The 17,733-nt window shown below is 42.1% G+C and overlaps 2 protein-coding genes across 5 annotated transcripts in view; one reads left to right on the top strand and one right to left on the bottom strand.

The window, feature by feature from the left end:
* Positions 1 to 12,282, bottom strand: part of DNAI7 (dynein axonemal intermediate chain 7) — a 26,836-nt gene extending 14,554 nt beyond the window's left edge. For both annotated transcript variants that reach the window (XM_075210757.1, XM_075210758.1), the window contains exons 1-6: positions 12,188 to 12,282; positions 4,604 to 4,709; positions 4,045 to 4,136; positions 3,066 to 3,170; positions 1,959 to 2,096; positions 475 to 621 (exon numbers count right to left, since the gene is read on the bottom strand). In XM_075210757.1, coding sequence (XP_075066858.1) covers positions 475 to 621; positions 1,959 to 2,096; positions 3,066 to 3,170; positions 4,045 to 4,136; positions 4,604 to 4,709; positions 12,188 to 12,190 — 591 coding nt within the window. In that variant the 5' untranslated portion in view covers positions 12,191 to 12,282. The remainder of the gene's footprint in view (positions 1 to 474; positions 622 to 1,958; positions 2,097 to 3,065; positions 3,171 to 4,044; positions 4,137 to 4,603; positions 4,710 to 12,187) is intronic.
* ETFRF1 (electron transfer flavoprotein regulatory factor 1) lies at positions 12,273 to 17,733 on the top strand. Of its 3 annotated transcripts, none has more exons than XM_075210759.1 (3): positions 12,273 to 12,362; positions 17,162 to 17,253; positions 17,324 to 17,733. In XM_075210759.1, the coding sequence occupies exons 2-3, from the start codon at positions 17,209 to 17,211 to the stop codon at positions 17,540 to 17,542; spliced, it is 264 nt and encodes an 87-aa protein (XP_075066860.1). In that variant the 5' UTR covers positions 12,273 to 12,362; positions 17,162 to 17,208; the 3' UTR covers positions 17,543 to 17,733. The 3 variants fall into 3 exon arrangements, with proteins under 3 accessions (XP_075066860.1, XP_075066861.1, XP_075066862.1); XM_075210760.1 differs by having other exon boundaries at positions 12,274 to 12,362; positions 17,168 to 17,253; XM_075210761.1 differs by having other exon boundaries at positions 12,280 to 12,362; positions 17,201 to 17,253.

Genomic DNA, 17,733 nt, shown 5'->3' with positions numbered 1-17,733 from the left:
GCTGATTTCTGGAATCTCCATATACTAGTTGGAATCTTCTAAGTGCCGGTAAAACCTGATTCCACTCGCTGACGGGATTCTCACCCAATCTGTTCTCCGGTGATGCGGATTTACAATAAGGATCCCTAATCCAGCGTCAGATCTTCCTCTACACAACTAGTAATGTCTGGGCCCATCATAAAACTGTGGTGTGCCATACCCACACCCAGCTCGTATCCAGTACTAATTACATCTCACACATTAGTCTGAATTCTATAGACAGTCATATTATTCTCATCATTATCCAAGTCATATAACTACCGGATAAATTCATTATGAAGCCACATTAAGTTTGTACTGTAAGGCACATGTTCTCTGTGCTGTTGCGTGGACTGTACGGCTGCAGTTTCACCCTAGTTACACAAGGAAGCAGAACGCCCAGTAATCTGCGGACGCAGCCACTTCCTCTATGGGAGAGCTCGGGTCAGTTCTTGCCTTCAGAAGATGGTCAGTGGCCTCATTGAACTTCTGCTTGAGAAGCGTCTGCAGCTGGCGGACTGTCTGCGTGTACTGCGCAGCCTCCATCTCCGACAGCTCCTCGGGTGGGGTGGTCAGGAGGAGAAACTCCAGCTCTTCAATCAGCTACAAAACCACAAGGAATCCGCATTAACCACAGATTACATTACTAGGACAGTAAGTTACATTCAGCTGAACAGAACACGACTGCTGAGCTGGCTCTGTTGGCAGCGCTCAAAGGTTAATGGGATATTCACCTATAAGAAACATTTTCACATCCTTTCAATAATGATTGGCAGATTTTGTTAATTGTTTTACTTCAAAGTCTTACTTTGGTTTAGTTGTTGATCCAAGGGCCTATTTTAAAAAACACACTGGGATAGACTTGAAGAATCGAGTTTGGTGGCGGTTTCAAACCGCCACACACCGCTTAGTGGTCCAAACCGCCACATTTACTATAGGGCAGTTTGAGGCTTCAATTTAAAATGACTGGCGATGTATGGCGGATTGAAAGAGCTAAACCGCCGATGGTTTTGTCCAAACCGCCATCAAAACTGCCATCCAAAAAACAGGACAGGACAGTTTTAATACCTGCTTCATGGCTGGATACAGGCTGTTTGAGCTATTTTTGCCATTCAAAATATAAGAGGAAGCACCATTAACATTTAAATTATTTGGGCAATCATTATTTTTGGATTAAAAGGCAAAATGAATTTAATATTAATTTATAAGGCAAAACAAAATGTCATTATATTAAGGGGACAAAATTATTTAATTATTATATTATTCGGGAAATATGTAATGACAAATTGTGCAATATAAATAATTATATCGAGCATTAACAATCAGTTAATCTTATTATATATCCAGATATCCCCCATAATATAATGCTATATTAGTGTCTCCTTAAAAAAATAAAGTTCCCTCATAAGTTAATATTAAACTCATTTTGCCCCTTAATCAAAAAATAACGACTGCTACAATAATTTAAATGTCAATGGTGCTTTTACTTATGTTCTGAATTGCAAAATAGCTCAAACAGCAGCTGTTTGACCAATCTCACCACTTACAACCACCTCTTTTATTTTGGCTGTTTTGCTGCGGTTTTGAAAACCTCAGCTTAGTAAATCCGGCTGTTTGTAGGTTCATCATTGGTAAAATCGGGACAGCGGTTTGTAAATTGGTGGTTTAAAAAAATGTCTATTCTGGATGTTTTAACGGCAGTTTGGACTTTAGTAAATAGTCAAAAAGTGGCGGTTTGAGCAAACAGCCCTTTAGTAAATCTAGCCCATTATATATGTACTGTAAATGGATAAAGCATTTAAATAAGTCAGATGTAGCTTACACTCCTGTGACCGTGGTAGTCATTGATAGAAATCAGCCACCAACAGGACACCAAGCAGTAACAGAGTATGTGTGAAAGCGCGGTAATATACACTGAGAACAGGAGGATGAACACTCACACTTAGAACCAGTCGGCTTTTGTTGAGCACGGACTGGAAATCCTCGCTGGTCTCCTCGCTCCACAGACTCATAAAGGTGTTAATCTCCTGCGGTATTGTGGGGTCCGGGCTTCCGTCACACAGCATGTAACGATCCCACTATGAAGGGATACAAGCAGAGATTAATAATAGTATAATTATACAGTAGCCTCAATGGCTGCTTCATGCCACACACCCAGTATATCAGTCCCTCCATCCACCTAGCTGAATGAGTTTGATTCCCGACCATGGCCTTATTTGTGTCTCCCTGTGTTTGCGTGGGTTTCCTCCGGGTGCTCCGGTTTCCTCCCACACTCCAAAAACATACTGGTAGGTTAATTGGCAGCTATCAAAATTGACCCTAGTCTCTTCCTGTCTGTATGTGTGTGTTTATAGAATGTAGACTGTAAGCCCCAATGGAGCAGGGATTGATGTGAGTGAGTTCTCTGTACAGCGCTGCGGAATTAGTGGCGCTATATAAATAAATGATGATGATGATAGAGGAGTCGCTGTGCTGTAGCAGAGTAATGTCATTGGCTTCCATATAATAGTCATGAGAATGGGCAACACTCAAACTAAACTGCATATTACAAACCAGCGTGGTGTTATGTCTCCCCCTGCTGGCAACTAAAATATATTACAAGCTGACTTCCTCTGCAGTGATTGTTGAAGTCTTACTTTTAGCACAGTACTGTATGATATAACTGGCAGATGTGACTATATTCTACTGATTCTTATAGAGAATCTACCGGACATTACAGGTTTACTAGATGTGTAACACTACTAAATTATTATTATTATTTTGCACCCTGTGGAACGTAAATTCACCTTTTTTAAATCTAGTTAATGAATATTAACACATAGTTCATTGTGTGATAGAAATATGTCTCCTGCACATATATATTTATCTATATAGGAGCATTTTTTATAATTACACTACATTCTCTGTACAGCGCTTGCAGTATGTTGGCACTATATAAATAAAAGGTCCTTCGCGGTCTCCTGAAGGTTCGGAAACAGAGGACTGTACAGATCATTTTCATCAGCTGTCACCCACAAGAAAACTTCTGATTGGTTAATTAGAGAGACCTTGGCTTGTATCCGCACGTCTCTCCTCCACCGGTCTGCGGCCTCCAGCTTCTCATCGATCAGCAGTCGATATTCACCGAGTTCCTCCTCTCGGTGTTCCAGTTGCTGTTATAAGAGAGATTTGGGTTATGTGGTCTCTTCATCCGCTCAGGTCACATTTCACGTTCTGTAACTAGTTATTTGTCAGAATTTGGAAAGGCAACATGAAATCTACCCGTGGGAAGAAGGCAAAGCTAGGTTGTTCCTGCCTTCTCAGGACAGTACTACGGATAGAAGGGTCTATTATTTAGCAGCGGTAACAATCATTGTGTATCGCCGCAATTCACAGCCACGTATAAGGCAGTACCGCTGCTATTTACTATGGCTGCTCCACAAAGTATAACGTATGGATCTGACTGGCGGGGGCTTATGCAAAGCCTTTCCAGCTTCACCGGATCCCACAGGAGTAGATAAGGGAACGTCATCCTGGGGTGCAATGTTTCTCTCTGCTATATAAATGACTAACAACACAGTCCCTGTAAACTTTATCGGGACTGCGGTAATCAACGAAAAGTAGGTTAATGCAGGAAAAATCTTGGATTTGTCCTGAGTTAACCCCTTGACAAATTGTGCAGATTGATGAAATGCTGTTTCCTCCGGGTGTTCAGCTGATCGCACTTTAGTAAATAGACCCCATAATCTTTCATTTAGAATGTTTGTTTTTCTAGAATTAAGACTCCTGAGGCCTCTCAAACAGACTTAGCAGGAAGACACAGAGTTGTTTTTACTGTCAACAAAGGGAAACAAGGAATGGAAATTATAGCAAATTTACCACCAACGTTAACAATTTCACTGCCAGGCGTATGGGTGGCGGCAGGAACCACACAGAAATGTTACAGCAAATATTTCTCATCATATACAAAATATAAGGCGCTAAGTAAATTACACCGCTGAGGACCATACGATGATCTCGGTCAGCGTCAGGATTTATAGCGCTCACCTTCGCCTTCAGACGCTCTATTTCTTCTCTTTCTAGACGTTCCTTTTCCAAACGCACCGCCTCAATTTCTTGGGCGAGTAACTGAGCTTCCTCTAGAAGACAAATTACAACATGTGACAACGTGTTTGAGCCTCTTAGAATCACCAAGAGGAAAGGATGAAATTTGAATGTAGCGGTGTGCAGGGTCCGTTGCGAGGGATCCAGGGTAGTAACACAGAACAGAAGATGAGGATCTAGATTGTAAGCTCCTTTTAGACCTGTGAGCGGATCATGGAACCAGTGGTTAGATCGTACAAGATCCTCTCTCAAACCGCAATCCAGACTACGTCTACCTCCGAGGTATCTCAGAGAGATTCAAGGGGAAGTCGAACCTGGTATCATAACAGTTTATTGTATAAGTTAAGAATACAAAGTGCAAAAACACAGAAATATGTTTTATATTCAAAGTCAGTATTATGTCAGGATAGTGAGTACTGGGTATAAGGGGGTACACGATAAGAGAAAGGTTTGGAATCCCCCCTGAGCGGACAGATGAGGCCCATTGGCAGCGATATACAACCTTCCTCCCGCTGTTTCTGCTCTTCCTCCTCTTTCTGCAGCCTCAGTTTCTCAGCTTTGCTGAGCTTTCCTTTCTTCCGAGAAGTGGCTGATGTCCCTTTGGATGACTGAATGAAGAAACACACAATATAGTACATTCCCCAATAATAATTGTATTTAGGAATATTATTATTATACTTTATTTATAGGGCACCACATGAGGTCTGCAGCGCCGTACAGAGGGCAAACAACAAGACAGTATATGGACAATACAGCAAACAAATAACACTACAGCTCTCAACACAGCTACTGATAGCCTAGATGGGTAATGGGGTGCAAGGGGTGTATTCAGAGACTAACAGGATCAGAGACAGAGGTGTGAAGACAATGGAGGAGTGGAGTCAATGGGCAGAGAGCCCAAGGAGGAGGTGCACGGTGTGGCTGGTGAGCAAGAGTTCTAGGTAATGAGAACAGGAAGGAAGAAGGCCCTGCTCCCTGTCTAAACGGAAAGGGGCAGACAAATGGGTGACACATGGGGGTGAGTGAGTGTAAGGGAATCTAGAAATCAGAAAAGCGGAGTATAAGATAAAGAGGGTGAGGTATACTTCCTAGTGGAATGGTAGGCTTTAATGAACAAGCGGGTCTACAAGCAGCGTGTGAAGCTATACAGGCTAGGCGATAGTCTGACCATTCCAGTGGTGGGGGGCAACACTGGAGAAATCTTGGATTCGGGAGCGAGACGTGGTTACCAAAGGGGACGTGATGTGACGGTCATTGGCCAACCGGAGAGGGCAGAAGGGAGCATGTATGGAGATGAGGTTGGAGATGTAGGGAGCAGTGGAGTTGGAGAGGGCTTTGTACGTGAGGGTGAGGAGTTTGAAGAGGATTCTGTAAGGGAAAGGGAGTAAGTGTAAGGCTTGGCAGAGAGATGAGGCCGATGGGGAGCAGTGAGAGAGGAAGATACATCTAGCTGCAGCATTAATTATAGATTGAAGAGGTCAGGAGATGAGAAGTAGAGTTGAGTGTCGTCGACATAGATGTGATGCTAAACGCCGAAAGAACTGATGAGTTCACCCAGGGACAAGCAGTGGGCCAAGGATAGAACCCAGAGGGACTTTTACAGGAAGGGTGGATGGGGGGCAGGACCAGAGGTAGAAACAGAGAAAGAGCGATTGGCTAGGTACATGAACCATGAGAGGACGGTGTCAGAAAGGCCAATGGTATAAAGGGTGTGTAGTAAGAGAGGGTGATCCATGGTGTCAAAGGCCACAGAGAGGTCCAAAAGGATAAGTAGGAATTTGGCCAAAGAAGATCATTTGTGCCTATGGCCAAGGCTGTATCTGCGGAGTGCAGGGGGCGGAAGCCAGAGGGAGTTGTTAAAGAGGTAACTATGTTATAGACAACATCTCAAGTATTTTGATGCAAAGGGATTACAGAGATAGGCCGCTAGTTAGATAGGGAGGTGGATTCAAGATTGGGCTTTCTAAGAATGGGTAATACAAGAGCATGTTTGAAGGATGAGGGGAAGATGCCAGTGGAGATGGACACATTGAAGAGATGAGCAAGGTGGGAGCAAAGAAGGGGAGAGGGGATGGGATCTAGGGGTCAGGTTAAGTGGGGAGAGGATAATGAAAGAGAATGAACTTCGTCGCCAGTAGTGGGATGGAAGGAACACAAGAGGTGGGGGCTGGAGGGAAGGAGTGGGAGGGGGGGTCAGGGAAGGAGTGGGATGTGGGGCAGAAAAGAGAATGTCACAAATCAGGGATGTTTGGCGAGGGAGAGGGCTGTAGGAAATGCCAAGTAATGAGATTTCCTCCAGTGGTGTTTGGAAGTATGTGCTCAGGCTGGGGTTTGGAATGGCACAGATGGAAAGAAGAGGCAGAGTCCAGAGCGTTGGTGAAGGTGGTGTACAGGGAGACCGCCGAGTGGGGCAGACCAGATAGGATAAAGGGGTGAGGAGAGTTCTATGTAAAGAGGAGACAATAGTAGGGCCAAGAATAGACCACATTTCCCTGCCTGTAATGTCCTGTGTCCAGAAATATAATGCTATTTAAGGTGTGCTACCTTCCAGGAACAAACATAGACCTCCCTCGGCTATGTTATACACTAAGTACTGAATCCAATGTCTAATTAAAAAAACACCTTTTCTACAGTTAACACAATCTTAAGAGATTATAAAGTGGTGGGCAGCGCCCTCTTACCACTTTGTCTGTCTGCTAACATCCCGTCATGTTCTACAACTGTATTGGTTCCTAATTGTAAAGCACTTTGGAAAATACTTGCACTCTACAAATAAATGTTACTAACAATAATACCAGCTGCTATATTGATCATACAGGAGAGTTTTAGGTCTCCAGCCTCTGAGAGACTATACTAATTGTGGCTGGATCACTTATAAATAAGTTATTGTATAAATATATTTACGTTATTAGCGCATTGTGCTAATTTATATCATTGCAGATGTACTGATTTTTGATACTGTGTATTAGAATTGTACTGATTTCTGAGGGATTGACTTCTGAGACAGTATGTCATGTTTGGGTTTTGTAAGTTTTCTATAGGAAATCCCAAGTAAGCATATATGTGGATGGGCTGTGTTTTGAAACTGTCTGGAGACAGAAAATCTCATGTTAATTAGATTTTTTCATCGCTGAGTGACCAACATATCTGCTGAGCTTGAAAGCACAGGTGGGGGTAACTAGAGTTGCTGGTAACCTTCCTATATCTGTAAGACTCTGGATGCAAGTGATCACATATTAATGTGAATTTTGCAAGTTAAATTGCGTTAAAAGAAAGATTAGAGATAAATGTTATATACTGATGGTAAACACTCAATATAAAACCTCAGACGTTGGTGCCACTAGCATCAATGTAAAAAGGTGTTAAGCCCCTCCATGCTGATTTATGTGCAGGCTGCATGAAGCACCTGGATTGGTTAGAGGGGCAGATTACCTTCTACGAGGGTATCTGTGTTAATCTGTATAAAAAGCGGACTGTTTGACCATGTAATGTATTATACCATCTGTACCTTTCTGGAGATCACTAGTACCACAAACTAGTGTAACTGTCCTTATTAGGACACTTGAGCTAATAAAACATAACTGCTTCAATACCCTGCTTTGACGCCTACTTACCTGCAGTGAATTCCTGTGACCACTGATTAGACCAATCTAATCCTTTATCCAGATGTTCTGAGGTTGGTACCCAGCATTCCAGTACCAACGCTTTGCACACTACCTTGCAGCTCTGGCCAGTGTGATAGGCCAGGGGGAACTATCCACAGTAGCCCTGATCTAAAGGAAGAGGTCAGGGGTACCAGCCCAGGTGCCCAGTGAGAGGTTACACAAGCAGTGATGGTTACACAGATGGAAGCAGCTCTTGGCATCGGTGAAGGAGCCTAGTGGTGGCAGTAGGCCCCTCCTACTGCGGTTAGAGCGGCGCAATCTGGGATAAAGAAAAAGAATGGTGGCAAGGCAGGCCCAGCCTGTCCCCAGCAACAACAGACAGGGTGGCATAAGAGGTGCATCCTGTCACACTAATACTAATTGGTTACAAAATGACCAACTGGTTCACTGGTGCCTCTATCTCCAGCCCAGTCAGCATGTGTGCCTCATGCCTCAGTCTTATCACTTGTTCCTGGCGGATTGTTAGGCTGAACATCAGTCAAGCAGAATATAGGACTGCAACGCTGTGTGTAGAAGATGATGTACGTCTGACATATTCTCAGCATGGTCAACTCTTGGCCTCTGGCAGCAACGGAAATTTTCATTTAATATTAGTCACTGACCAAACAGAACGAGTGTACAGTGGGCACAATACCTTATCTATGTGCTTTGGAAATTGTAGAATACAGATATTTTTAAACAGGCCCCTTTGCCTCTGATTTTGGGGATGTTCTTTACAATGCAGTGTAAGTTGGTTAATATCTTATTTCTGAGAAGATTGTTGTACACTGTATGATCTCAGCAATAAGCAGGCTATATAATGAGCTAGACAGCGCAGCATAGAGAGTCACAGAGCAGTATACTGTGCCAGGCCGGAATGGCAGACAATGCTGTGATGCCATCTGACACATATATCTCACCGGGTGGTAAATACTGCAGCGACACACCTCAATTACATGTATAATCCTAGGAGATGCAGTCTTAACACAGAGGAACTGTAGAGAGAAGCTCTACTAATAGAGAAGCTTAAGAAAATTACCAACTTGCATTATGCCTGTATCCCCCCAAACACAGTCTCTGTAATAAAGCGCACAGTAGTCCTTAAAAGACTTGGCGACAATTAGGCTGTTTTAAACCCGATTGGCATCATAATGGGCTTAACACATTGACTCCTCTATGCACTATCAATGTTTGTGGAGACAGGGGTTAAAAGGATCCCAGGGATGCTGCAAAAGGTTCCCGCTCTGCTGAACATGCCCAGGGCAGATGCACGGACTGTGAAGCCCCAGATGGGTCATTTACAAAAGCACAAATGTTGTTTTGAGTCGTCGTGTGTCCTGTTACTCAAATGCATCAATCTTTACCAGTGAGTGCATCAATATACAGGCTGAAATGATAGCATCTGCTGTGGGTTCAAAAGCTTCTACTTTTCAAAGAGAGGAGTTAGGCGGAAGGGAGCGCCGTGGCTAAGTAAAGATTTAGTGCACAAACGCACAATGGAAAAACTGTTTTCTTTTGCAGGACACTAATATTTAAATGACCCGTTGGGGGTGAAGAGGAATTCCCTGTTTTACAGGTAGATGGACAGAACTTTTCTCCGCACAATAGGACATGTATTCTAGTGACCAATGTGCAACACAGAGGTCATTCTACTGAAGAATGTGCAAAACACAGAACATTCTAGTGACCGATATACAATACAGAGAGCATTCTAGTGACCGATATACAATATAGAGAGCATTCTAGTGACCGATATACAATACAGCGAGCATTCTAGTGACCGATATACAATACAGAGAGCATCCTAGTGACCGATATACAATACAGAGAGCATTCTAGTGACCGATATAAAATATAGTGATATATTATATACATCACCCCAATACTGACACAGCCCCGCCCCCTAAAATACAGCAAGCATTCTAGTGGCCAATATACACTAAAGAGGGCATTCTAGTGAACAAATTTACAAAATACATAGAGAATTCTAATGGCCTAAATACAATATAGAGAGCATCCTAGTGACCATTGCACAATAAAAACACCAATTATTTGACAGCTTTGCAATAAAGACCCATGGGCATTACGGTGACTTAGTGGCTAGCACTTCTGCCTCACAGCACTGGGGTCATGAGTTCAATTTCCCACCATGGCCTTATCTGTGAGGAGCTTGTATGTTCTGCCCGTGTTTGCGTGGGTTTCCTCCGGGTGCTCCGGATTCCTCCCACAATACAAAAACATACTGGTAAGTTAATTGTCTGCTATTAAATTGACCCTAGTCTGTTTGTCTGTCTGTCTGTCTGTGTGTGTGTGTCTGTGTGTATGTTAGAGAATTTAGACTGCAAGCTCTATTGGGGCAGGGACTGATGTGAGTGAGTTCTCTGTACAGCGCTGCGGAATTTGTGGCGCTATATAAATATATGATGATGATAAATTCCAATAGGAAGTGCAATAGACAGGTGATTACATATATAATATTTCTTGGCCCCTGGGAACCTCTTGCTGGAACCTAATATCCTTAGAATTTATACCAATATTCAATATGTAAGAGATGTAAAGAATAACCGGATACTACTTACATAATAAATATATGATCTGTCTTACTGCTATAGCTATTATCTTATAACTCATCTCTCTTGTGTACTTGCCTTTGTTGTTTTTTTCTATACATCAGAGAAGAAAATACATAACGGATTATCAGAACATGTCATAGAAAAAATGAGCAATAAGCAGCAATTTACAGTACAAAGCTCTCACCTATCCTATCACAATGATGGACAGAGAGTGATAGAAATGGGGGGGATAAATGAGGGGCTCTAGGGGAGTGGACCTGAGATTGTAAACAAAATCCAGGAAACACCCTAAAATTACCTTTCCACAACCAAAAGGAGTGAAACTCACACCTGACACCCCCAGACTTATTACACCTCACACCTGACACCCCCAGACTTTATATTATACCTCACATCTGACACCCCCAGACTTAATATTACACCTCACACCTGACACCCCCAGACTTATTACACCTCACACCTGACACCCCCAGAATTAATATTACACCTCACACCTGACACCCCCAGACTTAATATTACACCTCACACCTGACACCCCCAGACTTAATATTACACCTCACACCTGACACCCCCAGACTTAATATTACACCTCACACCTGACACCCCCAGACTTAATATTACACCTCACACCTGACACCCCCAGACTTATTACACCTCACACCTGACACCCCCAGAATTAATATTACACCTCACACCTGACACCCCCAGACTTAATATTATACCTCACACCTGACACCCCCAGACTTAATATTACACCTCACACCTGACACCCCCAGACTTAATATTACACCTCACACCTGACACCCCCAGACTTAATATTACACCTCACACCTGACACCCCCAGATTAATATTATATATCACACCTGACACCCCCAGACTTAATATTATACCTCATACCTGACACCCCCAGACTTAATATTATACCTCACACCTGACACCCCCAGATTAATATTATATATCACACCTGACACCCCCAGACTTAATATTATACCTCACACCTGATACCCCCAGACTTATTACACCTCACACCTGACACCCCCAGACTTATTACACCTCACACCTGATACCCCCAGATTAATATTATATATCACACCTGACACCCCCAGATTAATATTACACCTCACACCTGACACCCCCAGAATTAATATTATACCTCACACCTGACACCCCCAGACTTATTACACCTCACACCTGACACCCCCAGACTTATTACACCTCACACCTGACACCCCCAGATTATTATTACACCTGACACCCCCAGACTTATTACACCTCACACCTGACACCCCCAGACTTAATATTACACCTCACACCTGACACCCCCAGAATTAATATTATACCTCACACCTGACACCCCCAGAATTAATATTATACCTCACACCTGACACCCCCAGACTTATTACACCTCACACCTGACACCCCCAGAATTAATATTATACCTCACACCTGACACCCCCAGACTTATTACACCTCACACCTGACACCCCCAGACTTAATATTATACCTCACACCTGACACCCCCAGATTAATATTACACCTCATGCCTGACACCCCCAGACTTAATATTACACCTCACACCTGACACCCCCAGATTAATATTATACCTCACACCTGACACCCCCAGATTAATATTATACCTCACACCTGACACCCCCAGATTAATATTATACCTCACACCTGACACCCCCAGATTAATATTATACCTCACACCTGACACCCCCAGATTAATATTACACCTCACACCTGACACCCCCAGATTAATATTACACCTCACACCTGACACCCCCAGATTAATATTACACCTCACACCTGACACCCCCAGATTAATATTACACCTCACACCTGACACCCCCGGGTCCCCCTCTCACCATTCTGCAGGATCAGTGATTTCTCCCCAGCGCTGCGTCCCCGTTACCATGGAGACCAGGAGACGGTGTGACGTCATCTGTCCGCGCCGCGGTGTCCCGGAAGTTCCCTGGTGGTGACGTCAGGACTCAAGGGGCATTTATATTTATCACCCCATACGAGGATCGGGTGCGGGGGGTGAGTCACCTATACATCCCCCCCCTCCTCGTCATTATATACATCACCCCCCCATATTGTCCTCATACATTATATATGTCACCCCCCCCTACTGTCCTTATATATTATATACATCACCCCCCCTACTGTCCTTATATATTATATACATCACCCCCCCTACTGTCCTTATATATTATATACATCACCCCCCTCTACTGTCCTTATATATTATATACATCACCCCCCCATATTGTCCTCATATATTATATACATCCCCGCCCCTACTGTCCTTATATATTATATACATCCCCGCCCCTACTGTCCTTATATATTATATACATCATCCCCCCATATTGTCCTCATATATTATATACATCACCCCCCCTACTGTCCTTATATATTATATACATCCCCGCCCCTACTGTCCTTATATATTATATACATCCCCGCCCTTACTGTCCTTATATATTATATACATCACCCCCCTACTGTCCTTATATATTATATACATCACCCCCCTACTGTCCTTATATATTATATACATCACCCCCCCCCTACTGTCCTTATATATTATATACATCACCCCCTCTACTGTCCTTATATATTATATACATCACCCCCCCTACTGTCCTTATATATTATATACATCCCCGCCCCTACTGTCCTTATATATTATATACATCCCCGCCCCTACTGTCCTTATATATTATATACATCCCCACCCCTACTGTCCTTATATATTATATACATCACCCCCCCTACTGTACTTATATATTATATACATCCCCACCCCTACTGTCCTTATATATTATATACATCACCCCCCCTACTGTACTTATATATTATATACATCCCCGCCCCTACTGTCCTTATATATTATATACATCACCCCCCTACTGTCCTTATATATTATATACATCACCCCCCCATATTGTCCTCATATATTATATACATCCCCGCCCCTACTGTTCTTATATATTATATACATCACCCCCCCTACTGTCCTTATATATTATATACATCACCCCCCCTACTGTCCTTATATATTATATACATCCCCGCCCTTACTGTCCTTATATATTATATACATCCCCGCCCCTACTGTTCTTATATATTATATACATCACCCCCCCTACTGTCCTTATATATTATATACATCACCCCCCTACTGTCCTTATATATTATATACATCACCCCCCCTACTGTCCTTATATATTATATACATCACCCCCCCTACTGTCCTTATATATTATATACATCCCCGCCCCTACTGTTCTTATATATTATATACATCACCCCCCCCTACTGTTCTTATATATTATATACATCACCCCCCCCTACTGTCCTTATATATTATATACATCACCCCCCCCTACTGTCCTTATATATTATATACATCACCCCCCCTACTGTCCTTATATATTATATACATCCCCGCCCCTACTGTTCTTATATATTATATACATCCCCTCCCCTACTGTCCTTATATATTATATACATCCCCGCCCCTACTGTTCTTATATATTATATACATCACCCCCCCTACTGTCCTTATATATTATATACATCACCCCCCCATATTGTCCTCATATATTATATATGTCACCCCCCCTACTGTCCTTATATATTATATACATCCCCGCCCCTACTGTCCTTATATATTATATACATCACCCCCCCTACTGTCCTTATATATTATATACATCACCCCCCTACTGTCCTTATATATTATATACATCCCCGCCCTTACTGTCCTTATATATTATATACATCACCCCCCTACTGTCCTTATATATTATATACATCACCCCCCCTACTGTCCTTATATATTATATACATCCCCGCCCCTACTGTCCTTATATATTATATACATCACCCCCCTACTGTCCTTATATATTATATACATCACCCCCCCATATTGTCCTCATATATTATATACATCCCCGCCCCTACTGTTCTTATATATTATATACATCACCCCCCCTACTGTCCTTATATATTATATACATCACCCCCCCTACTGTCCTTATATATTATATGCATCCCCGCCCTTACTGTCCTTATATATTATATACATCCCCGCCCCTACTGTTCTTATATATTATATACATCACCCCCCCTACTGTCCTTATATATTATATACATCACCCCCCTACTGTCCTTATATATTATATACATCACCCCCCCTACTGTCCTTATATATTATATACATCCCCGCCCCTACTGTTCTTATATATTATATACATCACCCCCCCCTACTGTACTTATATATTATATACATCCCCGCCCCTACTGTACTTATATATTATATACATCACCCTCCCTACTGTCCTTATATATTATATACATCCCCGCCCCTACTGTACTTATATATTATATACATCCCCGCCCCTACTGTCCTTATATATTATATACATCCCCGCCCCTACTGTACTTATATATTATATACATCACCCCCCCATATTGTCCTCATATATTATATACATCACCCCCCTACTGTACTTATATATTATATACATCCCCGCCCCTACTGTACTTATATATTATATACATCCCCGCCCCTACTGTACTTATATATTATATACATCCCCGCCCCTACTGTACTTATATATTATATACATCACCCCCCCATATTGTCCTCATATATTATATATGTCACCCCTCCTACTGTCCTTATATATTATATACATCACCCCCCCATATTGTCCTCATATATTATATATGTCACCCCCCCTACTGTCCTTATATATTATATACATCCCCGCCCCTACTGTTCTTATATATTATATACATCACCCCCCCCTACTGTACTTATATATTATATACATACCCGCCCCTACTGTACTTATATATTATATACATCACCCCCCATATTGTCCTCATATATTATATACATCAACCCCCCTACTGTACTTATATATTATATACATCCCCGCCCCTACTGTACTTATATATTATATACATCCCCACCCCTACTGTACTTATATATTATATACATCCCCGCCCCTACTGTACTTATATATTATATACATCCCCGCCCCTACTGTCCTTATATATTATATACATCACCCCCCCTACTGTCCTTATATATTATATACATCACCCCCCCTACTGTCCTTATATATTATATACATCACCCTCCCTACTGTCCTTATATATTATATACATCACCCCCCTCTACTGTCCTTATATATTATATACATCACCCCCCCTACTGTACTTATATATTATATACATCCCCGCCCCTACTGTACTTATATATTATATACATCCCCGCCCCTACTGTACTTATATATTATATACATCCCCGCCCCTACTGTACTTATATATTATATACATCACCCCCCCATATTGTCCTCATATATTATATACATCACCCCCCTACTGTACTTATATATTATATACATCCCCGCCCCTACTGTACTTATATATTATATACATCACCCCCCATATTGTCCTCATATATTATATATGTCACCCCCCCTACTGTCCTTATATATTATATACATCACCCCCCCATATTGTCCTCATATATTATATATGTCACCCCCCCCTACTGTCCTTATATATTATATACATCCCCGCCCCTACTGTTCTTATATATTATATACATCACCCCCCCCTACTGTACTTATATATTATATACATACCCGCCCCTACTGTACTTATATATTATATACATCACCCCCCATATTGTCCTCATATATTATATACATCAACCCCCCTACTGTACTTATATATTATATACATCCCCGCCCCTACTGTACTTATATATTATATACATCCCCACCCCTACTGTACTTATATATTATATACATCCCCGCCCCTACTGTACTTATATATTATATACATCCCCGCCCCTACTGTCCTTATATATTATATACATCACCCCCCCTACTGTCCTTATATATTATATACATCACCCCCCCTACTGTCCTTATATATTATATACATCACCCTCCCTACTGTCCTTATATATTATATACATCACCCCCCTCTACTGTCCTTATATATTATATACATCACCCCCCCTACTGTACTTATATATTATATACATCCCCGCCCCTACTGTACTTATATATTATATACATCACCCCCCCTACTGTACTTATATATTATATACATCCCTGCCCCTACTGTACTTATATATTATATACATCCCCGCCCCTACTGTTCTTATATATTATATACATCACCCCCCCCTACTGTACTTATATATTATATACATCACCCCCTCATACTGTACTTATATATTATATACATCACCCCCCCCCCCTACTGTCCTTATATATTATATATGTCACCTACCCTACAGCCCCCTACTGTTCTTATAATTACACAGCCCCCCTACTGCACTTATACATTATATACATCACCCCCCTACTTACATAGCCCGCCCTACTGTAGTTATATATAATATACATCACCCCCCTACTAACACATCCGCGCCCCCAGTCCTTATATATTATATACATCACCCCCCCATACTGTCCTTATATATTATATATGTCACCTACCCTACAGCCCCCTACTGTTCTTATAATTACACAGCCCCCCTACTGCACTTATACATTATATACATCACCCCCCTACTTACATAGCCCGCCCTACTGTAGTTATATATAATATACATCACCCCCCTACTAACACATCCGCGCCCCCAGTCCTTATATATTATATACATCACCCCCCCATACTGTATTTATGTAGGATATATAAATTGGACACATATGTATATAGTACTGTCTTCCGTACATGCAGTGTAGTAGTTGTTCAGTTGTACAGCAGTACACAGATTTATTATATCTGTTTAATTAGAGCGGCAGCCGAGTGATGTGCTGACAGATTGTCCTCTCTAGTGGTGGAAATGGCGAATCCCCTGAGAGCAGAGGTGGTGACTCTGTATAAGAATGTAAGTACCGCACCTCCAATCCACAGACCTCAGTCCTGTCTGACACTCACCTCTCCCCTTTACCTTCCAGCTTCTGTTCCTGGGACGCGAATATCCAAAGGGTGAGATTTACTTCAAGGAACGCCTGAGAAAAGCCTTTCTGAAGAACAGCCATGTAACCGACCCGGAGAAGATCAGGGAGCTCATCGCTCGGGGAGAGTTTGTTATTAAAGAGCTGGAAGCTTTGTACTTCCTGAGGAAGTACCGGGCCATGAAACAGCGTTATTATGAGGACAGTCCAAATGCCTGACATCGCCTCACTGGATCGTCTTATAATGACAGACCCTCATCATAGGGGCTTCCATGTAACACCTTTATTATTAATGGGAAAGGATGATATTGGTAATTGGTGAAGACGATCAAGTGCCTTTCAAAGAATCATTTATATTTGTATCTAAAAATATTTTGCTTTGTTAAATAAAATCCACTAATTATATTAAA

The sequence above is a fragment of the Mixophyes fleayi genome, chromosome 4, assembly GCF_038048845.1.
Source record: "Mixophyes fleayi isolate aMixFle1 chromosome 4, aMixFle1.hap1, whole genome shotgun sequence".
NCBI lineage: Eukaryota > Metazoa > Chordata > Amphibia > Anura > Limnodynastidae > Mixophyes > Mixophyes fleayi.
This window is presented reverse-complemented; position numbering and strand designations above follow the sequence as displayed.

What these genes read in the sequence shown, in the direction of transcription:
- ETFRF1 (XM_075210759.1), top strand. Translation starts at nt 17,209, where the DNA reads ATGGCGAATCCCCTGAGAGCAGAGGTGGTGACTCTGTATAAGAAT. An exon ending in TGGTGACTCTGTATAAGAAT is followed by an intron (nt 17,254 to 17,323) that starts GTAAGTACCGCA and finishes TTTACCTTCCAG; the next exon opens with CTTCTGTTCCTGGGACGCGA.